We start from the raw sequence: 25,344 nt of genomic DNA on the forward strand, positions 1-25,344 counted from the left end.
GTGCTGATTGTTAAGGTTGTGAGATAACGGGCGAGTTGTGGTGCCCTGGAAATATTATACAGGGTGTTACAAAAAGGTACTGCCAAACTTTCAGGAAACATTCCTCACACACAAAGAAAGAAAATATGTTATGTGGACATGTGTCCGGAAACGCTTACTTTCCATGTTAGAGCTCATTTTATTACTTCTCTTCAAATCACATTAATCATGGAATGGAAACACACAGCAACAGAACGTACCAGCGTGACTTCAAACACTTTGTCACAGGAAATGTTCAAAATGTCCTCTGTTAGCGAGGATACATGCATCCACCCTCCGTCGCATGGAATCCCTGATGCGCTGATGCCGCCTTGGAGAATGGCGTATTGTATCACAGCCGTCCACAATACGACCACGAAGAGTCTCTACATTTGGTACCTGGGTTGCGTAGACAAGAGCTTTCAAATGCCCCCATAAATGAAAGTCAAGAGGGTTGAGGTCAGGAGAGCGTGGAGGCTATGGAATCGGTCCGCCTCCACCAATCCATCGGTCACCGAATCTGTTGTTGAGAAGCGTACGAACACTTCGACTGAAATGTGCAGGAGCTCCAGCGTGCATGAACCACATGTTGTGTCGTACTTGCAAAGGCACATGTTCTAGCAGCACAGGTAGAGTATCCCGTATGAAATCATGATAACGTGCTCCATTGAGCGTAGGTGGAAGAACATGGGGGCCAATCAAGACATCACCAACAATGCCTGCCCAAACGTTCACAGAAAATCTTTGTTGATGACGTGATTGCACAACTGCGTGCGGATTCTCGTCAGCCCACACATGTGGCGGTGAATCGAGGAAGTACAGTACATACTGACGAAACTAAAACGAGCTCTAACATGGAAATTAAGCGTTTCCGGACACATGTCCACGTAACATCTTTTCTTTATTTGTGTGTGAGGAATGTTTCCTGAAAGTTTGGCCGTACCTTTTTGTAAACCCTGTATGTTCGGAATTGGGGCGGCCGCATAGGATGCTCGTCAAAGCCGGGGCCCGGCAGTAAACACGTGGTGTCGAACTTTAGCCGGACGAGAGGGGTAGCCCCAGCGCATGGTCCAGCCGCGTGGCTGGGAATTCCGCTGTGACGAGGACGGTGCTTTGTGTCGATGAAGGAGATGTGTATGTCGGGAGTGCCAAAGATGGCGACTTTGTGAAACCTTAATGGCAGACATTTCACAGTTCGTATAGAAATTAATAGTACCCAGATCAATCATGATACCTCAAAAAGAAACATGTACATTACTATTATTTGCACGAAGATTCTGATGGTGTAATCAGATTTTCAATGTCTTTATTAGTTTAAAGTTTAGTATCTGACGGTAAATTATACAAGTAACACCCAGCAACGAATTTCTAAAATATAAACGCTTCATCCGATTTTGTCGATCGCCGTGTCTTTAGAAAGCTATTAGAGTAAACCAAAATTGGTATGAATTACAGGCATGTAACCTAAATAGTACATGAGTTATTGGAGGTCAAAGTAGCCGATAACTATCGATCGCGTCAGGCCATAAATACTCCGCAGTTACACGAAAAAACGGTAGCAGCATGCCTATAAATATATTTATTCATCTATGTTTTTGTTTATATCCGATATATACAGGGTGATTCAAAAAGAATACCACAACTTTAGGAATTTAAAACTCTGCAACGACAAAAGGCAGAGCTAAGCACTATCTGTCGGCGAATTAAGGGAGCTATAAAGTTTCATTTAGTTGTACATTTGTTCGCTTGAGGCGCTGTTGACTAGGCGTCAGCGTCAGTTGATGCTAAGATGGCGACCGCTCAACAGAAAGCTTTTTGTGTTATTGAGTACGGCAGAAGTGAATCGACGACAGTTGTTCAGCGTGCATTTCGAACGAAGTATGGATGGAGCGCCACCACATTGGCACTTATCTGTCCGTAACTACCTGAACGTCAACTACCCGAGGCGATGGATCGGCCGCCAGGCAGCCCGTGACAGAGCACTTCATCACTGGCCTCCAAGAAGCCCTGATCTTACCCCCTGCGATTTTTCCTTATGGGGGTATGTTAAGGATATGGTGTTTCGGCCACCTCTCCCAGCCACCATTGATGATTTGAAACGAGAAATAACAGCAGCTATCCAAACTGTTACGCCTGATATGCTACAGAGAGTGTGGAACGAGTTGGAGTATCGGGTTGATATTGCTCGAGTGTCTGGAGGGGGCCATATTGAACATCTCTGAACTTGTTTTTGAGTGAAAAAAACCTTTTTAAATACTCTTTGTAATGATATATAACAGAAGGTTATATTATGTTTCTTTCATTAAATACACATTTTTAAAGTTGTGGTATTCTTTTTGAATCACCCTATACTATTCATGAAGAAATTGGTTAAAGCACAGAGACATTAGGTTACTGTCCTACTTTTGCTTGCTATTCCTTTGATATATGTGTATTTAATTTGTTCATGTATTTGCTAATGTGTGTTAGAGCGTGTTTATGGTCCAGCCGTAGGAATATTTATTTAATTTCAAGTATTTAAATGTAAAACCAGTATTTCGTATGTGTTTAAATATGTTTGTGATTATACGTTGGCGTAGAGACATGGAGGGAGCGCTCTAGCCAATCACAGCGATCGTTACTAAGAGAGACATATGGAGGATGGGGAGGAGCATCGTTTCCGGAGAGGACACGAGGGAGTCCTGAGAGTGGGCAGTTCTGGAGAGTACAGCACAGGACGGGGGTGCTGGACGTGATGGCGCGACGGACGCTCGGTCGGCGGAAAGACTTGGACAGTGGAGCAGTTTGTGCGTGGTCGCGGAGGATAGAAATATTTTGGAGTGCCGACCAGTGCTCTTGTGTGATTTCCGTGGCTTCTGCAGTGAAGACGTAGTGTGCGTTTAGAAGTGAATATCTCGCGAGCTATGTTGTTGTTCATACCTAATAACGTGCAGTAGGAATCTATTGTTTCCCTATTATTTAACTTATATTTTATTTAATTGCTGGACCCTCGACACCAATAAGTGTTTTGCGGAAATATACCGCATTCTCAAAAGTACTTCTGATATCGTACTCATCATTTAAAGTCGTTGAGATAGCATCTGCAGATTTTATTTAATTGCAATCTTTCATTTATAAGTTTATATGTTACATTCATAATTCGCAATTGCCGAGTGATAGAAACCTTCGACCATTCGATTCATGTGTGTATTCTTATAGTATACTGTAGACTAAGCAGTATTTGGCTTGTAATGCGGCAACTACGTATCCCAGCCCCTAGACAACTAAACCAGCCAAAACTTTTAATTTTGGAACACGGAGTCGGAGGGTGCGAAGTTATTCGAAAGCCCGCAAATGTGTGTGTCCAAAACCAAGTAGCTTTCGCGAGTAACTTCCGTAAGCGGACTTATTTATCAAGGTGTTTACATCAGAACAAAAACTTGCACAAATTTTCTTCTGCAAGTCTTTTGGGCGTCTTATTTCGGGAACTTGCTGCAAGTCCTTGCGGAAGTGTTTCTACGAGAGTCACGTTGTGGGATAGGCAAGGGGAAATTTACAGTGGCGTGCGCATAAATCAGAACAGCCGCCACCTTCGTTGCGTATTGGTTATTGAAGGATAAACGTTACGAAAAAAATTTTAAGAAAAAGGAAGGGTTCGGATGAAGAAATACGTGCAGAGGCGTAAATGGTTAAGTTTTCAAGAAACATTATTGAATTAACTAAAAGCAGAAGACTCTGCTCAAATAAAAAACTTCCTGAGAATGTCGTACTTAAAGTTTTAAACAACTCTGGCATGTTCTTGAATAAAGTTTTCGAAAACAGGAAACAAAAATGCAGCCAGTTACACTGCTCAAAAGAATTAGTAGAACATAACTCTGAGCGCCTGCCATACTCCACAAAGCAATAACTGAGGACTGGGTATGTTGCCAAATTATACCCTTCTCTTTCACGTGAACTACACAACGAAAAATCATCATTTACACTACTGGCCATTAAAACTGCTACACCAAGAAGAAATGGAGATGATAAACGGGTATTCATTGGACAAATATATTATACTAGAACTGACATGTGATTATATTTTCACGCAATTTGGGTGCATAGATCCTGGGAAATCAGTACCCAGAACAACCACCTCTGGACGTAATAACGGCTTTGATACGCCTCAAACAGAGCTTGGATGGCGTGTACAGGTACAGCTGCCCATGCAGCTTCAACATGATACCACAGTTCATCAAGAGTAGTGACTGGCGTATTGCGACGAGCCAGTTGCTCGGCCACCATTGACCAGACGTTTTCAATTGGTGAGAGATCTGGAGAATGTGCCGGCCAGAGCAACAGTCGAACATTTTCTTTATCCAGAAACGCCCGTACAGGACCTACAACATGCGGTCGTGCATTATCCTGCTGAAATGTAGGGTTTCGCAGCCATCGAATGACGGGTGGAGCCACGGCTCGTAACACATCTGAAATGTAACGTGCACTGCTCAAAGTGCCGTCAATGCGAACAAGATGTGACCGAGACGTGTAACCAATGGCACCCCATACCATCACGCTGGGTGATACGTCTGTATGGCGATGACGAATACACTCTTCCAATGTGCTTTCACCGCGATGTCGCCAAACACGGATGCGACCATCATGATCCTGTAAACAGAATCTGGATTCATCCGAAAAAATGGCGTTTTGCCATTCGTGCACCCAGGTTCGTCGTTGAGTACACTATCGCAGGCGCTCCTGTCTGTGATGCAGCGTCAAGGGTAACCGCAGCCATGGTCTCCGAGCTGATAGTCCATGCTGCTGCACACGTCGTCGAACTGTTCGTGCAGATGGTTGTTGTCTGTTGACTCAGGGATCGAGACGTGGCTGCACGATCCGTTACAGCCATGCGGATAAGATGCCTGTCATCTCGACTGCTAGTGATACGAGGCCGTTGGGATCCAGCACGGCGTTCCGTATTACCCTCCTGAACCCACCGATTCCATATTCTGCTAACAGTCATTCGATCTCGACCAACGCGAGCAGCAATGTCGCGATAAGATAAACCGCAATCGCGATAGGCTACAATCCGACCTTTATCAAAGTCGGAAACGTGATGGTACGCATTTGTCCTCCTTACACGAGGCATCACAACAACGTTTCACCAGGCAACGCCGGTCAACTGCTGTTTGTGTTTGAGAAATCGGCTGGAAACTTTCCTCGTGTCAGCATGTGTGAATGCTCTGAAAAGCTAATCATTTGCATATCACAGCATCTTCTTCCTGTCAGTTAAATTTCACGCCTGTAGCACGTCATCTTCTTGGTGTAGCAATTTTAATGGCCAGTAGTTTATGTACATAACAAGAAAACCAATGTCCGACAGGTGTAGAAAACAAAGTGGAAACAATCAATCATCCAGTCACCATGGTTGCTTTTCAGTGGACTTTGAGAGCTTCAGTAACGTGTATTCCCTCGGTGAACGTTTATCACCGGCTGACACCTACGTGCCATGCTGCGTATAAGGCTACGGAGATCAACCTGTGGTATCAGTAAGAGCCCTTGGGAGTTCTCGGAGATTCTGTAGTGGAACAGGAAGACCACGAACATGTCCCACACATACTCGATGGGGCTTAGGTCGGGACTCATCGCCGGCCATTCCATTACTTCAATGTTCAGGCTTCACAATACAACCCTGGTGACGCCTGCCACATGGGGCCTGGCATTATCGTGCGTGAGAAGTAAGTAAGGGCCACAGCGTATGTGACAACGACCAAATGGTCCAACAGCATCTGTTCGATGCACTGCCTGGCGGTATGGAGACCGTGGACAACGACAAGATCCGTACGGCAGTCAATACTGATCGCTCCCCACACCATCACAAAACTTTGGCCGAATCTGTCGGTTTCCTTGATAACATTCGGCAGATACCGGTCACCACGGGGTTTCCACACACGAATACCACCATCACCTCTGGCTGAAGAAATCTGGACTCGTCTGTGAATAATGCTTTTCGCAAGTGACGACGTTTCCAGTAGATATGAGAACGGCAGAACTGAAGGCGAGCTGCGAGAAGCTATCGTGTCAAGCGTGGTACTCCAACAGGACGTTTGGGTCGTAAGGTCCTTTCTCGTAACCTGTTCTTTACAGCCCGATCGGTCACAGTGGCATCGTTGGCACTTCTGAGATCGTCTTGCAGTGCTCTGGCCGTAGCGACACGACGTCGCAACGCAGAGATGGCCAGATATCGGTCCTCGCGTGGGGTTGTAATGCGTCAGTGACCTTGTCCAAGTCTTCTTGTGTACTGACCTGTCTCCCTGTTGCGTGTCCACGACCTATGGATGACAGATGGAGAGACATTGGCATCTGCAGCAACACGACGGAAAGTCCATTCCTCTTGCGTCAAACTGATTGCTCTCGCAACTTGCATGGCATGAAGATGTCGCACTTCATGTGCTTAGCTGAATACAGCTTCCAGAAATGACAGCTGTCGTTTGTGTACCTCAGTCTACAGAACACTGGGACACCGGTACTCACTTTCGTATAAGATACTACCTTGTACAGTAATGTACGAGGGTCATTCAATAATTGTTGTTGTTGTTATGGTCTTCAGTCCTGAGACTGGTTTGATGCAGCTCTCCATGCTACTCTATCCTGTGCAAGCTTCTTCATCTCCCAGTACCTACTGCAACCTACATCCTTCTGAATCTGCTTAGTGTATTCATCTCTTGGTCTCCCCCTACGATTTTTACCCTCCACGCTTCCCTCCAATACTAAATTGGTGATCCCTTGATGCCTCAGAAAATGTCCTACCAACCGATCCCTTCTTCTGGTCAAGTTGTGCCACAAACTTCCCTTCTCCCCAATCTTATTCAATACTTCCTCATTAGTTATGTGATCTACCCATCTAATCTTCAGCATTCTTCTGTAGCACCACATTTCGAAAGCTTCTATTTCTTCTTATCCAAACTATTTACCGTCCATGTTTCACTTCCATACATGGCTACACTCCATACAAATACTTTCACAAATGACTTCCTGACACTTAAATCTATACTCGATGTTAACAAATTTCTCTTCTTCAGAAACGTTTTCCTTGCCATTGCCAGTCTACATTTTATATCCTCTCTACTTCGACCATCATCAGTTATTTTGCTCCCCAAATAGCAAAACTCCTTTACTACTTTAAGTGTCTCATTTCCTAATCTAATTCCCTCAGCATCACCCGACTTAATTCGACTACATTCCATTATCCTCGTTTTGCTTTTGTTGATGTTCATCTTATACCCTCTTTTCAAGACACTGTCCATTCCGTTCAACTGCTCTTCCAAGTCCTTTGCCGTCTCTGACAGAATTACAATGTCATCGGCGAACCTCAACGTTTTTATTTCTTCTCCATGGATTTTAATACCTACGCCGAATTTTTCTTTTGTTTCCTTTACTGCTTGCTCAATATACAGATTGAATAACATCGGGGAGAGGCTACAACCCTGTCTTACTCCCTTCTTAACCACTGCTTCCCTTTCATGTCCCTCGACTCTTATAACTGCCATCTGGTTTCTGTACAAATTGTAAATAGCCTTTCGCTCCCTGTATTTTACCCCTGCCACGTTTAGAATTAAAGAGAGAAATTGGTCTGGAGAAAAAGCGTTTATTTTTTACGAAACAATATTTTTTCTACTTTTCAACATAATCCCCATTAACATTTATGCACGTGTTCCAACGAGCTAAGAGCTGTTTTATTCCGGCTGCAAAGAACTCTTTATCTTGATGTTTGAACCAATTTCCCACAAACTTTTTCACGTCCTCGTTTTCCTGGAACCTCTTCCCATGTAATGCCTCCTTCAGTGCACCAAACAAATGTAAATCCTTATGTGCTAAATCGGGACTGTAAGAGGGATTAGGCAGTACTCCCCAGTCCATTTTGCCGGTGGTTTCACACGGGTTAGTTGAGCAATATGAGGACGTGCGTTGTCTTGCTGGAGAATCACACCTCTTCTCTGATATCCACAACGTTTCTCTCTCATGGCTGGCTTCACCTTGTTTAAAAGCAAATCCGAGTAGTATTGGCTGTTTATTGTATGCTACTCTTCGAGATAATCACAAAAACTGGACCTTTAGCATTCCAAAACACCGTCAACATGACTTTTTCTGCTGATGCTTTGGTTTTGAATTTTCTCTTGGCAAGTGAGTTGGTGTGCTTCCACTCCGTGCTTTGCCTTTTTGATTCTGACTCATAAAAGTGAAGCCAAGTTTAATCACGAGTTAAAATTGTGTTGAGGAAGTGCTCACCTTCTCTTTCATAACTTTCCTTTAGCTCTGTGCACACTCGCAACCTTGTTTCCTTGTGTAGCCGCGTCAACTCCTTTGGGACCCATCTTGCACATGTTTTGCGGTACTTCAGCTTGTTACAGGTAATGTTCGAACTGTACCAGTACTAAGTTGAACCATATCAACTATAATTTCCACAGTCACACGGCGGTCGCCACGGATAATGTCATTAATTCGACTTTGAAGTGAGGCAGTTGAAACTGAAACTGATCGGCCAGAACAGTGTTCGTCAGTGACTGAGTCGTGACCATTTTTGAACTGCTCTACCCACTTGTAAAAATTTGCGCGATTCATACAACCTTCACCAAAAACTTTAGACATTCTATAGCAAATATTCACTGGTTTCTCGCCTTCAGCAAGTAAAAAGTGAATAATAGAACGTTGTTCAACTACTGTGGACGTTCCAAGCGGACTCGCCATCTTGAAATGTATTTTTGAGGTTATAAACAAAGCAGTGTTGATACATCAGCTGATCAGGGCTCATCCTAGTGATGCCAACTTAAAGCCGTAAAAGTACCAAACTTGCCCTACTAACAGTTTTTTCACCAGACCAATTTGTATCTTTAATTATTGAATGACCCTCGTATAACACAGCCGATAATGGCGAAAGACTTTAATTATTGCATCCATTGAAAGCGAAGATCTCAGGCTGTTCAATAAGACCACAGATGTCGCCTTCGTCGAAATACTAGGTGATCAAAAACTCAGTATAAATTTGAAAACTTAATAAACCATGGAATAATGTTGATGGAGAGGTAAAAATTGACACACATGCTTGGAATGACATGGGAATTTATTACAACAAAAAAAGAAAGTTCACGAAATGTCCGACAGATGGCGCTGGACAGCAAAACGTCAGTGACTGCGCATGACAATCGTGTATAAAAGGAGCTGTAATGAGAGAGAGAGAGAATCAGATGCGCCAGCAATCGCAGCATGTTGACGTTACCTGAAAAGGCGCTTTCAGTGAAGCTGTATTATCAGACGCGTGAAAGATCTCTTGCGCGCGTCGTTTGGTGATGACCGTGTGCTCAGCCGCCACTTTCGTCATGCTTGGCCTCCCAGGTCCCCAGACCTCAGTCCGTGCGATTATTGGCTTTGGGGGTTACCTAAAGTCGCAAGTGTATCGTGATCGACCGACATCTCTAGGGATGCTGAAAGACAACATCCGACGCCAATGCCTCACCATAACTCCGGACATGCTTTACAGTGCTGTTCACAACATTATTCCTTCCTACAGCTATTGTTGAGGAAAGATGGTGGACATATTGAGCATTTCCTGTAAAGAACATTATCTTTGCTTTGTCTTACTTTGTTATGCTAATTATTCCTATTCTGATCAGATGAAGTGCCATCTGTCGGACATTTTTTTGGACTTCGTATTTTTTTGGGTTCTAATAAAACTCCATGTCATTCCAAGCAAGTGTGCCAATTTGTACCTCTCTACCTTGTAACTTTCCCTGGCAACACTCACACTATTAATAAACTAAAATTTAATTGTACTATATACGCTGCTATGAAGCAATCTGTATATACTCTAATTATTTAACAAAAACTATTATTTAATTTTGTGTAAAGGACATTCGTTATTATTGTAATATTTTCTGCAGTAATATTCTCGATGTATTTATGATTGTAATATTTCTATACTCATAATGTAATTGCGAAATGTGTCAATATCTGCGATAGCAAAATTGTAAAATTCAGCCACAGAGGAAAATAATGTTGTAAGATTACAAAGAGATGTTAATGGTCAGCAGTAGTATAAAAAGCACCACGTAGTGTGTATTCTTTGTCGTCTTCCTCGAGAGCTGAGAGAGAGAGGAACCTGTGACGTAGCATTTTATGAATGGGTAGACTTCATTTGTCTGTATCTAGATTTAGCCGCCATTAGAGGAGATATTACAAACTAATGTAAGTTGAATTATTGTTGTGGTCTAAATACATTATAATTTATCAAAAGTGTGTATTACTAATGTAAATTAGCTTGCCCATGTCATCTATAATATTTCTTTAAAGAATTTTCAGCATTTTTAGCAATGATCGCTGGTGTTGCTGGGCTGTGCCGCGACCGAACGATTTGCAGCGGCGGCACATTTAAAAAATTGTTCCGCTAAGACAAATTAACCAAACCCGTAAATCGGGAGCAGATAAAAATTAGCAGTGAATTAAGAAAATGTTTTTCTTTTACAGCGATCCTGAGACTGACGGGATTTATTACTAGTTTCGCATTTGTGCATTCATAGGCGGATAGTTAAGGTTGAAATTTAACAATTTGTTGGTTCTTTCAAATAACTTAAATGTATAGTGAAGTGTGTTTTATCAATGATAATTAAACGTCGGCTTGGCAATATTTAACCATTTTCTGCTAATAGAGACAGTCTTGTGTTCCATAGCTAACGCCGGGAAAGAATTCAGTAAATATTTAAAAAGAACCACTGCATTTAGAAAATGTGTGCCAAGGCCGAATTATGTAAGGGATTTAATTCTCAACTAAATATTCTTAATCAGTTAATATGAATTTATCAGCATGAGAGGGTTGAATAAGTTCACGTAATTTTAAATGTACTTAATTCTATCTAAATGAATTTTTATTACCACACGTAAATAAGGGGTTCTACAACAAAGTTCGTACTGAAAGAAAGAAGGAAAAAATATTTAACAAAAAAAACATTATAAAAAAGTAACTATTTAATTTATTTCATTTAATTTAATTTCATTAAAACCTACATTATTCCGTGATTTATTCAGTTTTCAAATTTATACTGACTTTTTGATCACCCAGTAGATTTAACATGCCGGATATTGACACACGTGCTCCCCTTATTGTTTTTAGCAGTGTATTTCACTTAGAGATAGCCTTTTAATTACTTTTAGATTTTTAGCAATAACTAAGAGAAAAAACAGTTAAATATAAAACAAGGAGATTCCCTGCACTCGCTCACGTATCTTTTTAGGGCTGGTGCGAGGCCCTAGTTGAATGTTTGGAAAGAGAATATTTAAAGCTTATTTCATAAGCTCACTCAAATAATTCACTTAAGGACATTTGCAGGACAACATGAAATGTATTTGCAGTTGCGAGTACGAACAACCATGAGCACTATAAGGAAATGAGAACAATGCAAGATTGTGCAGGACCGAGACTAGAAACCGGATTTCGCAGTTTACTTGAGCGGTCGCCTTACCCGCTTCGGCTCTCCGTGCGCGACCCACGGTCAGACCCCAAACTTCCATCTGTCGTTTTTCCTGCGCCACTGCCTGTACTCGCACACACGTTATGTAATTACCATACAAGGGAGGACATTTTAATCCTGACTTAGGAACAGCGACATATGGAAGCTTGGGCCTGGCCGTGGGTCGTGCACGGATATCCAAAGCGGTTAAGGAGACCATTCGTGTAAAACGAAAAATCTCCTAATACTCTAATAAGTAGCGCAGCCGATAGGTGGCAGCTGACTTCAGTTCAAGCGTCATCCTCTGCCGAAACTTCTGATATCGTCTTTTGAATTGTACATTTTAACTTTTTTTTACAGACTGCTTGTGACAACTAAGCTCGGAAGCAACATGATCACCAAAGACTCGAAATTCGTCAGTCAGCTTCTGCATAATTTCTACCGCATTCTTAAAAATAGCACCGGTGTGCATGCGAGGGAATGCGTTATTTATGTACTTACTTTTAATTTTTATTACCAATGTGTTCCAAAACGGCGCACATAATAACGGGAATTTTCTAGGGTCATATCTCAGGTTCCATTGGTGATAAAAAGATAGGATCATGTGGTTTGGATAGTCCTTGGGCTAGGGACCACTCGTATACCCAACAAAAGGATTGTCTTACTCTGAGTATCCTACAGTACATAGTCAAAGTTTGAATATTACAAACTTCCTCCAGTTTTGGTAAATGGAGACAACAGGCTGGTTCTTTTTGCATTGTATGTGGTCTACGGCTCGCCTTTAAGGGCTCATGGAGGCACTGTTTAGTTCGTGGGCGGCTCCTGAGAAAATTCGAAAAAAGCGCTTTTCACCATTTTTCGCGGTCAGCAGCGGATATCTAAATAACTAATGTAGCAAATTACTCACATTTCAACGGTATATCCTCTAGGCTTTTATCTAGAAGCACCATCTTCTCGTTTCTGTATTCGTTACCGAGAAACAACCAAAAAAAAAATGGTTTTGGATGCCAAAACCGACCCTGGATTCCAAGGTGGCTGTGCATAGTTAATGGCTGAAATATTTATGATATATTCCTAAGATCCCGATCGCGAATAACCTTAAAACTTTTCTTGATACATTTAACCGTTTTCTAGATACAGAGATTCAAAATTTCCCTACTTGCACACGTAAAATCTAGTGTGAGGCTAAAGCGTCATTTATAAAGTGGTGAAGCATGGTGAAATATCCTATAAAGCGTCTCAGTTATCATCAGAAGCATTCTAGGAACCCCATATTCTAGAACTGAAGCATATACAAAAGTTTTATGTACGTAAAATCCGGCTTCAGGTGTAAAATTAGTTTAGCGTTATTTCAATGTCACATAGGTAAACTATCAAAATTTTACTGAGCCCATAAAGTTTTTTTTCATATGAGTGGCATGCCCTGCTGTAGGGGAAAAAATGGAACAAGCGGGAATAATGCTGCTCTCCGAGCACAAAAACGGCAATACGCTCCTGTTTAAAAGACTCTGACTGAAAGATGGGGTGCCAACTGTGTTATTCTGCCTTCTTCAGCACCTTTAAAATTTTTTGCATGCGAAAATATTTGCACTTTTTTATGCTGAGAGATAAGGCGGCAGAGATAGTGGGAAAGCAACGGAAAAGTAGCAAGTACTGCAAGATAATAGACGGTGGTTGTGGCATAGAAAGAGCGAAGAGACATTGGCAGCGTGAGAGAAAGAGAAGGACACAGTTGCAGTGGAACATACTTGACAGGGACAGAACAGCGCTAGGGAAAGAGCGAAGGAGACTGTGCCAATGGGACCAGAATAAAGAGAAGGACAAAGTGGAAGTGGGTGAGAACCAGTGATAGTAAGTGAAAAAGTCTGTGACAGTGACAATGAGGAAGAGAGATCGTGAAAGCGAGAAGAGACAGCAACGGTGGGAAGTAATGAATGAGATAGGAGCAGTAAGAGAGAGCAAGAGGGAGAGAGAGGGAAAGGAGACAGTAGTAAAAGGACGGAATGAAGGAGACTGGCTGTGAGACAGGAGGGAGTGACAGCTGGCGAGAGACGAGGAGATAATGACCATGAGTTGGGCTGAATAAGTGAGTGAGAATGGGCAAGTAGGAGCGGATGGGTATGAGCGAGTTACAGTGATGGACTAGTGGGTGTCAACGAGTTATAGTGAAGGCAGCTTGTGGGATTGGAAGGTGTGTTACATGTTAAAAAGAGCGCGCATACGTTCGCATGCCAAAATTTTTGAAGGTGCTGTGGAAGTTAGAATGAGGCAGCTGGTAGCCCACTTTTCGGTCAGAGTTTTTTTGAACTAGCAGCATATTCGTCCTTTTTGTGCTCCGATGGGAGCATTTCTCCGCTGGTTAGAATTTGCCTGTGTTTCTTCCTTTTGCAAGGAGTCCTTGTGGCTTTTGTTTCCACACAATTGTCCTCCAGAGCAATAGGCATAATTGTATCACATTGATTATCTTTGCTTTCTATGTCTGACACCTGAAATAAATATAATGTAGTGCGCTTCTTACTATTCATATACTTAAATTTCGGACATAATCATTGCTTTCTATAATTTTAGTGCCTTGAACAGAAGAAGAATGGCTACAAATTGCCGATGATTTTGAAAGCAGTGGTATTCTCCAAACATTATTGGTGCTATGAATGGGAAACATGTAGTCTTTCAGGCTCGCAAGAAAGAAGGCAGTGTATACTTTAGTTATAAAGCGACTCATTGGACTGTGCTATTAGCACTGGTAATATCAACTAATAGAGTTCTATACCTCGATGTAGGCAGTAATGGTAGAATATCTGATTAAGTTTTCAATAATCGTAATTATCAGAATGTCTTGAGTATAATTCTCTTATTTACCGGTTCTTCGAACTTTACGGGGTGCAACTGTTCGGGCACCATATGTCATTGTTGCTGACGATGCATTTCTGCTTAAAAAACAATATGTACGAGGGCTGTTCAGAAAGTAAGCTCCGATTGATCGTGAAATGGGAACCACAGTGAAAATTAGAAATGTTTTATTTTTAACAGTTAGCTACACCATCCAGCTACTTCTCTACGTAGTTGCCGTTCTGACTAAGACCTTTGTTGTAGCGTTGTACCAACTTTCCAATACCCTCATCATAAAAGACAGCCGCCAGTGCTTTCCGGCAATTCTCTACGCTGGCCTACAGCTCGTTTTCTGTGCCAAAATGTTGTCTTCATAGCCAGCGGTTCATGTGAGCAGAAATGAAACGCAGGGGGAGTCAATTACGGGCTGTATTGTGGGTAGTCAAACATTTCCAATTGAAAACGATGCAGGAGCATCTTCATTGCCCCTTCAGAATGCGGCTGAGAATATTGCCTTGTAGAAGAAACTGCATGACAGTTATGTAATGTTGGCTGTATAGCTTCAGGCGAAATTTCTCACCAGGTCCTCGTACTTGGCGGGAGACACTATTCTCTAGACAACTTTACGCGATCACTGTGAGCTCAGAAATGAGAGGAGTGACGTGATGCTATCTAGGGTCATACTAGAGACACTGCCCAACACATCTGTGCAAAGCTTTATCGGATTATCATAGTCGTTTCCATTTCGCGATCAATCGGAGCTTACTTTCTGAACAGCCCTCGTATAATGAAGGCTTAGTCTTTTAGAGGTCAACCAGCGCCACAACCTGGCTAAAAAAAGGAAGCGGTTGACAGTACACATCCTGAGTCATGAAAGAATCATCGATTGCGTAATGGAAGGCAGCGTGAGGGGCAAAATGTGTAGTGCGGGCGAGGGGTGTCTTTTGTAAGCAGGTAAAACAAATGTTGGTAGCAGTTGCTGAGCAGAGGTGAAGGGGCTGATGCAAAATAGATTCGCTTATGGAGTTGCTTTTGTTAACAGGGTTCGAACTGGCGTCTCCACGATGTTGCTATCTCGACTAAAAGCGGTGGCCGTTCAAAAGCATCCTGCGAACGCCTTAATTATTTTGGAACAGAAGTAGAGTGGAATGTGCAGATAGGTCAGACTATTGGAGACTACTGAGGGTCCACTTGTTCGGGCAGATATAGAACGGAGTGTGCCGACTGGAAGACGTGAGTGGGCAGAACACTACTCAGGGTTCAGTTATCAACTGTTCACGCAGCACTTGCACGAGAGAAAGATACGACGTAATGTGTTGTTGGACGTGGTTGACAAGTACATATCTTCACTATGAGAACGCCACTCCTGCCACCAGTCTTGTTGTCTCTACTGGCTACAAGTGGATTTTCACAAAGGGTTCCGCATCTCAACCGACCGACAAGGAGATAACGAGAATGCATTTTCTGTTCGCCTCATACGCTATGGCAGTGACATTCTGCTTTGCAGATTACAACTAATGTAAACATTGTATTACATTGCTTAGTCGAGTGGGAGGCTTGAACCAGATACTTCAAATGTTCTGTGACAGGCTGGTATGGGACTTTTCTGACTTGCGCCACACGGTTGTGAATTGTACGTTCCCTCAAAATGGGTCAGGAGTGCATTATATCTACAGGGAGACAATTATTGAACTATTTGAAAAAAAACGTAAATTAGTTTCCTACTACGGGGTGCACATTATTCAACATATAAAGGTCACTAAAGACATTCGGATTTGGGTTCTAGCATATTCGATATGCCTGCGATGATTGACGATGATGAGGTGCAGACGAATAGCGAAATTCTGCATGACCTGCCGAAGTGTCGGAACATCGATGCTGTCGATGACCAATTGAATGGCTGTTTTCAGCTCAGCAATAGTTTTGGAGTTATTGCTGTAGATATTGTCTTTAATATAGCCCCACAAAAAGGAGCCGCATTGGCACCCCATACCATCACGCCGGGTGATACGCCAGTATGGCGATGACGAATACACACTTCCAATGTGCGTTCACCGCGATGTCGCCAAACACGGATGCGACCATCATGATGCTGTAAACAGAACCTTGATTCATCCGAAAAAATGAGGTTTCGCCATTCGTGCACCCAGGTTCTTTGTTGAGTACACCATCGCAGGTGCTCCTGTCTGTGATGCAGCGTCAAGGGTAACCGCAGTCACGGTTTCCGAGCTGATAGTCCATGCTGCTGCAAAGGTCGTCGAACTGTTCGTGCAGACGGTTTTGGCTTGCAAACGTCCCCATCTGTTGACTCAGGGATCGAGACGTGGCTGCACGATCCGTTACAGTCATGCGGATAAGATGCCCGTCATCTCGACTGCTAGTGATACGAGGCCGTTGGGATCCAGCACGGCGTTCCGTATTACCCTCCTGAGCCCACCGATTCCATATTCTGCTAACAGTCATTGGATGTCGACAAACGCGAGCAGCAATGCCGCGATACGATAAACCGCAATCGCGATATTCTACAATCCGACCTTTATCAAAGTCGGAAACGTGATGGTACGCATTTGTCCTCCTTACACGAGGCATCACAACAACGTTTCACCAGGCAACGCCGGTCAACTGTTGTTTGTGTATGAGAAAGCGGTTGGAAACTTTCCTCATGTCAGCACGTTGTAGGTGTCGCCACCGTCGCCAACCTTGTGTGAATGCTCTGAAAAAGCTAATCATTTGCATATCACAGCATCTTCTTCCTGTCGGTTAAATTTCGCGTCTGTAGCACATCATCTACGTGGTGTAGCAATTTTAATGGCCAGTAGTGTGTTAACTGGATTAAATGATTACATGCATCTCTACAAGAACAGACCCTGTTGACGACACACAGCTGTACGAAATGCTTCGAAGTTAATTCACTAACTGCGAATTCCTCGACAGCAGCTATATTAAGTATAGATCTGCTACCCAACAGTGACATATGAAAATTTGTGCCGTACAAAGACTCGCAGTGGCCGCTTATCCCGAGTGGTCACATTAAACACGTCGGCTATCCCTGCACGTTCCCCTCACCGATGCAAACTTTGTATGTTAATATTGAGTGGTAGATCTATACCTAGCACAGCTGATGTATAGGAATTTGCAGTTAGCGAATTAATTTAGAAATGAATTAAAAGTTTCAAATAACTTCCGGGAATTCAGCCAGGTAACACTTTCAGCGACCGCCGATATTTCGGCGGGAGAACACCCCGCCAATTTCAAGGCAAACTGCAACGGACAGGCGGCGTACATGCATATTTAAAACCTCGCTTCTGGGACTGAAGCAGGAAAGATAACACACACACTGAACACTAGTGCAATCAAAGATGACCAAAGTCAGAGCTATCGATAGTGAGACTATGAATTCGCAGGTGAGGTAGCGTTGACTCTGTCCCTCTGTTTTTTGACAAGGGAGAGAGCCGGATTCCAAACAGAGTTTAAACAGAAACCTCCATCCCTGTTAACGAGGTTGCTCGCTAATTTAATCTCAACTTCCTCCCTAATACCACTGTCCCAATAGCTGGACGTGCATGGCAATATCTCGTTGTTATTATATAACATGGGGTGACCAGTATCCAAGCAATGTTTGGCAATAGCAGATCTACTTGGCTGCTGTAATCGTCTGTGCCGTTTATGCTCAGTACATCGGTCCTCCACGGTCCTGATAGCTTGACCAATATATGCCATGTCGCAGCTACAAGGAATACGATATACACGCGCCTTACGCAGTCCAAGATCATCCTTAACGGAACTCAACAGTGGTCTAATTTTAGATGGAGGTCGGAAAACACATTTCACATCGTATTTACGTAAAATACGACCTAAGTCTACTGCCTTTTTGCCTTAAGTAGGAAACACGTCCAACAAGATCGATCGTATTTTACGTAAGTACGATGTGAAATGTGTTTTCCGACCTCCATCTAAAATTAGAGCACTGTTGAGTTCCGTTAAGAATGATCTTGGACTGCGTAAGGCGCGTGTATATCGTATTCCTTGTAGCTGCGGCATGGCATATATTGGTCAAACTATCAGGACCGTGGAGGACCGATGTACTGAGCATAAACGGCGCACACGATTACAGCAGCCAAGTAGATCTGCTATTGCCAAACATTGCTTGGATACTGGTCACCACATGTTATATAATAACACTGTGATATTGGCATGCAAGTCCAGCTATTGGGGCAGTGTTATTAGGGAGGCAGTTGAGATTAAATTAGCGAGCAACCTCGTTGACAGGGATGGAAGTTTCTGTTTAAACTCTGTTTGGAATCCGGCTCTCTCCCTTGTCAAAAAACAGAGGGACAGAGTCAATGCTACCTCACCTGCGAATTCATAGTCTCACTATCGACAGCTCTGACTTTGGTCATCTTTGGTGGCACTAGTGTTCAGTGTGTGTGTTATCTTTCCTGCTTCAGTCCGAGAAGCGAGGTTTTAAATTTGCATGTACGCCGCCTGTCCGTTACAGTTTGCCTTGAACACGGCGGGGTGTTCTCCCGCCGAAATATCGGCGGTCGCTGAAAGTGTTACCTGGCTCAATTCCCGGAAGTTATTTAAAAGTTGTATACGCCAGGAGAAACTCAGGTCTCACATGGATTAAAAGTGTTTATCTGTTGCGACAGTGAGGACAGATCGACGAGAAAGGAAGTGGCAGCTTACAAGGTGAGTTAGTACGATCAAATATAAGTAACTTGCAAGGGGGTAACGCTTAATAGAACGAGAAGCATTATTAGTATAAGAACCAGAGTTAAAAGAAAGAGAAGAATTCAAGAGAGCCGTGCGGTTCTAGGCGCTTCAGTCTGGAACCGCGTGACCGCTACGGTCGCAGGTTCGAATCCTGCCTCGGGCATGGATGTGTGTGATGTCCTTAGGTTGGTTAGGTTTAAGTAGCTCTAAGTTCTAGGGGACTGATGACCACAGATGTTAAGTCCCATAGTGCTCAGAGCCAAATCAAGAGAAGGGGGAGGGAGAGAAAGAGAGAGAGAGAGAGAGAGAGAGAGAGAGAGAGAGAGAGAGAGAGAGAGAGAGAGAGTGGGATCATAACACGAAAGGAATGCCTTTTTTAGGAACGAGACGAGCGTAGCTCATTGAATACCGATAGAGAAAGCGCGAGTAGGCTTGATCGTGCGGCAACAAAGACGCGCCGAGGGAAAGAGAACTCACCTCGCACTAGTGGTGGCAGTCTTTCGCTCGCAGAGTTCCATCACGCCGGTGGCTTCTGCTCCGCCATGCCTTTCTCAAGATCCGTTTCGAGTGGACTGCGGACACTGTGGAGTAGCTATTTGCAAAGTGGCGAGCCTACGACAGAGCGTGCTGCGAGCAGGCTGCACGAATAGAGGTAGATAAGATTAAGCGGAACGCAGCCCTGACAAAGTGATAACGGACTCGAAACGCGTACTTTCTGCAATGACACGTCGGTAAAGAGTGGGTGGGAGGGGAGGGGAGGGGAGTGGGGGGGGGGAGGGGAAGGAGGAAGGAGGAGTGAGCGTGTTAAGACGACAGGAGGAAAGATATACAGCTTATTTGTGGAAAGTGATTTCTGAAGTCAGTAGTTCCAAAATTTCGGTAAGTCTGACAACTACTGTAAGGATTCCAACATGTTAATCATGTAGATAAATTTTTGCTAGTTAAGCAGCAAAATAACAGAAGATGGTGAGGAAGAGAGGATGTAAAATGCAAACTGGCACTAGAGAAAAGAGCCTTTATAAAAAAGGCAAATCTGTCGACATAGAATATAAAGTGAAATGTTTGGAAGTCTTTTCGGAAGGTGTTTCTCCTGACTGTGACCTCTTAGTCGGAATGGGACATTGGAAGATAAATTCGATATTCGATGTAATCGAATAAAACTGTAATAACCATCGCTATCGACGATTCATCGAATGTAAAAGCTATATTTAGACATACTGATGCCAAAAAATTCTGTTTTAAAATTCAGATTGATTATGATAGCACGTGTTATTTAAAAGTTTCGGAAGTGGGTTTTAGGAATTAATGAAGAACAGGAAAAAGCAGATTTAACTGTATATTATTTTACATATAAATAGAGAAATCTTAGGAAAAAATAAAAAAAGTTCTACAACAGCAAATGAAAAAATAGAAAAAAATCACTCAAAATTCAGATAATATACACTACTGGCCACTAAAATTGCTACACCAAGAAGAAATGCAGATGATAAACGGGTATTCATTGGACAAATATATTATACTAGAACTGACATGTGATTACATTTTCACGCAATTTGGGTGCTTAGATCCTGAGAAATCAGTACCCAGAACAACCACCTCAGGCCGTAGTAACGGCCTTGATACACCTGGCCATTGAGTCAAACAGAGCTTGGATGGCGTGTACAGGTACAGCTGCCCATGCAGCTTCAACACGATACCACAGTTCATCAAGAGTAGTGACTGGCGTATTGTGACGAGCCAATTACTCGGCCACCATTGACCAGACGTTTTCAATTGGTGAGCGATCTAGAGAATGTGCCGGCCAAGGCAGCAGTCGAACAGTTTCTGTATCCAGAAAGGCGCGTACAGGCCCTGCAACATGCGGTCGTGCATTATCCTGCTGAAAAGTAGGGTTTTGCAGGGATCGAATGAAGGATAGACTCACAGATCGTAACACATCTTAAATGTAACGTCCACTGTTCAAAGTGCCGTCAATGCGAACAAGAGGTGACCGAGATGAGTAACCAATGGCACCCCATGTCATCACGCCGGGTGATACGCCAGTATGGCGATGACGAATACACGCTTCCAATGTGCGTTCACCGCGATGTCGCCAAACACGGATGCGACCATAGTGATGCTGTAAACAGAACCTGGATTCATCCGAAAAAATGACGTTTTGTCATTCGTGCACCCAGGTTCGCCGTTGAGTACACCATCGCAGGTGCTTCTGTCTGTGATGCAGCGTCAAGGGTAACCGCAGCCATGGTCTCCGAGATGATAATCCACGCTGCTGTAAACGTCGTCGAACTGTTCGTGCATATGGTTGTTATCTTGCAAACGTCCCCATCTGCTGACTCAGGGATCGACACGTGGCTGCACGATCCGTTACAGCCATGCGGATAAGATGCCTGTCGTCTCGACTGCTAGTGATACGAGGCCGTTGGGATCCAGCACGGCGTTCCGTATTACCCTCCTGAACCCACCGACTCCATATTCTGCTAACAGTCATTGGATCTCAACCAACGCGAGCAGCAATGTCGCGATACGATAAACCGCAATCGCGATAGGCTACAATCCGACCGTTATCAAATCGGAAACGTGATGGTACGCATTTCTCTTCCTTACACGAGACATCACAACAACGTTTCACCAGGGAACGCCGGTCAACTGCTGTTTGTGTATGAGAAATAGGTTGGAAACTTTCCTCCTGTCAGCACATTGTAGGTGTCGCCACCGGCGCCAAGCTTGTGTGAATGCTCTGAAAAGCTAATATTTTGCATATCACAGCATCTTCTTCCTGTCGGTTAAATTTCGCGTCTGTAGTACGTCATCTTCGTGGTGTAGTAATTTTAATGGCCAGTAGTGTAACTATAAATTGTAACGTAAAGTTCTTACTCAATGCGGGCAAAGCTAAACAAAACTAATCAACCACGCTTGATAACTAGATATACGAGTCGCAGCCAGGGAGGCATATTGCAATACTTCGCATGCGATTCATCAGCTTGCATGTGAATTCCAAGCCGTCAGCGAACAACCGCTGCGATCTGCAATTTGCCCGCACTCGTGTCCTCTCGGGACAGACCGCACGCCCTGGTGATCGGTCGCTGTGACCAACCGCTCGTGTGTGGGTCCCTGCGGTCGCCCGGCAACAAAACCAGCTGATGATACCTACAAATTGAGGATCATAGGTATCCCGAGCATAGCGCAGCAGAACTTTGCGCTCCCCTTTTGGAGTTAGCTGGGATGGCTCTGTCGGCCCAGACAGAGTGCATGCGTCTCCTTGTCATCAACATCGCGTATGCGTGTCCAATAGAAACAAGAGTAGAGCTCCGCCAGCACCGGGGGACACTGGGTCAGAGACAGTTTCCTGACACCTGATGATCTTCGCATAAGGGAGTGGAGGCGTCCATATAGCAATGCAAGTGTTCTGCCGAAAACATGCACAGGGTGAAATTTTATTAGAGACGTTCTCGTACTGCTATTATGCAAGGAATCGCTCTGTGGCGTCCGAGTGTGCGAATTTTGGTGCGTCCTGTATACAGGATGTTTCAAATTAATGGCTTAAATGCGTACATTTGAAAGTACTTGGTACTAGAAGCAAAAAAGTCTCAGTAAACATAGGTCCACAACGAGCTGTTATTGAGATAATTGCGACTCTGTAGTTACCACCCACCACTGACTTGATCCTGTGTAAACGTAATCCCACTTAGGAAAAACGTAACAATACTGTAGAAAGTTAAGAAAAGTTATTAAAGATACTTTGGTAGATTTGCAGGGGTTCTGAATGAACGCAATAATAGTTACACAGCTGAACGCTTAGGTAAAGGAGAGGTTCAGAATGCCGTCCTTGTAGCCAGATTCAGGCCTATATCCGTCGCCGCAGTGAGTTTAGAATCCTTTCAAAGACGCCTGAATCATTTCGAAATTCTCGAATAACACTGACAAGTCTGTCATCCAGTTCTTCAACCGTATTGACCATAGGGCCTGCACTACACCTCCAAAGTGGCCCCAAACCCATAATCTATGGGGTTCAGATAAGACGGCCTTGGGGGCCGCGGCACAGGACCTTCTCGCCCAATCCGTCTATGGCCACCTTGCGCGTTAGATTTCATCTCACCACAGCAGCAGTAGGTGCTGGTGCCCCATCACGCACGTACCACATCATCTGGCGTTACTCTAAGTGAATATCCTCATGCAATCCTGCAAGATGATGCCACATAAACCGTAGGTAATCCGTCCATTAAGTTTGTCTGGTAACATGTATGGCCCAATAAGACGATCACTTGAGACCCTAACCACATCTACATCTACATCTATACTACGCAAGCGACCTGACGGTGTGTGGCGGAGGGTACCTTCAGTACCTCTATCGGTTCTCCCTTCTAATCCAGTCTCGTATTGTTCGTGGAAAGAAGGATTGTCGGTATGCCTCTGTGTGGGCTCTAATCTCTCTGATTTTATCCTCATGGTCTCTTCGCGAGATATACGTAGGAGGGAGCAATATACTGCTTGACTCTTCGGTGAAGGTATGTTCTCGAAACTTTGACAAAAGCCCGTACCGAGCTACTGAGCGTCTCTCCTGCAGAGTCTTCCACTGGAGTTTATCTATCATCTCCGTAACGCTTTCGCGATTACTAAATGATCCTGTAACGAAGCGCGCTGGTCTCCGTTGGATCTTCTCTATGTCTTGTATCAACCCTATCTGGTACGGATCCCACACTGCTGAGCAATATTCAAGCAGTGGGCGAACAAGCGTACTGTAACCTACTTCCTTTGTTTTCGGATTGCATTTCCTTAGGATTCTTCCAATGAATCTCAGTCTGGCATCTGCTTTACCGACGATCAACATTATATGATCATTCCATTTTAAATCACTCCTAATGCGTACTCCCAGATAATTTATGGTATTAACTGCTTCCAGTTGCTGACCTGCTATTTTGTAGCTAAATGATAAAGGATCTATCTTTCTGTGTATTCGCAGCACATTACACTTGTCTACATTGAGATTCAATTGCCATTCCCTGCACCATGCGTCAATTCGCTGCAGATCCTCCTGCATTTCAGTACAATTTTCCATTGTTACAACCTCTCGATACACCACAGCATCATCCGCAAAAAGCCTCAGTGAACTTCCGATGTCATCCACCAGGTCATTTATGTATATTGTGAATAGCAACGGTCCTATGACACTCCCCTGCGGCACACCTGAAATCACTCTTACTTCGGAAGACTTTTCTCCATTGAGAATGACATGCTGCGTCCTGTTATCTAGGAACTCCTCAATCCAATCACACAATTGGTCACATTCGATGAGAAACGCCGCTGACGTGGAGCCCCACGCAGAGCATGTCGCTTGGAGCCTACATGACTCCAAACGTGAGAATTAACACACCATCACGAATGAACCCTGCTTCATCTGTAAAGTATGTGTTGCTGTCAAACGTAGGACTGCCTACAGCTGCCGGCCGGAGTGACCGTGCGGTTCTAGGCGCTACGGTCTGGTACCGCGCCACCGCTACGGTCCCAGGTTCGAATCCTGCCTCGGGCATGGATGTGTGTGATGTCATTAGGTTTAATTAGTTCTAAGTTCTAGGCGACTGATGACCTCAGAAGTTAAGTCGCATAGCGCTCAGAGCCATTTGAACCATTTTTGAACTGCCTACAGCTAGAACCAAAGTCTACCTCACTAAGACATTAAACTCGGTGGAGGTGGTACGGGTACATTGCACTGCGGTGCATTAGCCCTCAAACACTACAGTGGCTCTTCTCAGAAATTTGTGAAGCAAGTCTCCTTGTCGCGATTCCTGGAGAGTATTTGACAGTTTGCAGCACTACACCTTCAAGAACATGTGTAATCTGTGCAGACCTATCCAGAGTTTACACAGAATCATGCCAGTGGCGTCTGGTAACCACAAATTCGCAATCATCTCGCAAACGGTTCGTTTGTGGACCTATGTTTACTGAGACTTTTTTGCTTATAGTATTGTGTACTTTCAACTCCATGCATTTGTGCCATTTGTTATGATAAACTCTTCACAAACAATTTAGGCGACCATTAGAACAGCCCTCACATAGTTTGCAGATGATGCTTTCGTTTATCTCGTAATAAAGTCATCAGAGAATCAAACCGAATTACGAGATGATTTGAACAAGATATCTGCATGGTGCGGAAAATTCGTAACTGACCCTGAGCAACAAAAAGTGTAAGAACCTCCAACATAATACTAACAAAAGTCCGATAGATGTAAGTTACAAAGAATCACATAGATTTAAACGTTGTCGATTCACCTAAATACCTAGGGATTAAAATTAAGAACAACTTAAGTTGCAACCATCACGT

The 25,344-nt window shown here is 43.7% G+C and overlaps 1 protein-coding gene across 6 annotated transcripts in view; it reads right to left on the reverse strand.

The window, feature by feature from the left end:
• The window catches only part of LOC126100176 (glucose-6-phosphate exchanger SLC37A2), a 357,318-nt gene that overhangs the window by 95,372 nt on the left and 236,602 nt on the right, over positions 1-25,344 (reverse strand). Inside the window, exon 1 of one of the 6 annotated variants that reach the window (XM_049910730.1) lies at positions 19,500-19,623. The exons of 4 other annotated variants lie outside the window; for them this stretch is intronic. In XM_049910730.1, the coding sequence (XP_049766687.1) occupies positions 19,500-19,540 (41 nt within the window). In that variant the 5' untranslated portion in view covers positions 19,541-19,623. Of the gene's footprint in view, positions 1-19,499; positions 19,624-25,344 lie in introns of those variants that run through there. One more of the 6 variants, XM_049910731.1, reaches the window with a different exon arrangement.

The sequence above is a fragment of the Schistocerca cancellata genome, chromosome 9 (genome assembly GCF_023864275.1).
Source record: "Schistocerca cancellata isolate TAMUIC-IGC-003103 chromosome 9, iqSchCanc2.1, whole genome shotgun sequence".
Classification (NCBI taxonomy): Eukaryota; Metazoa; Arthropoda; class Insecta; order Orthoptera; family Acrididae; genus Schistocerca; species Schistocerca cancellata.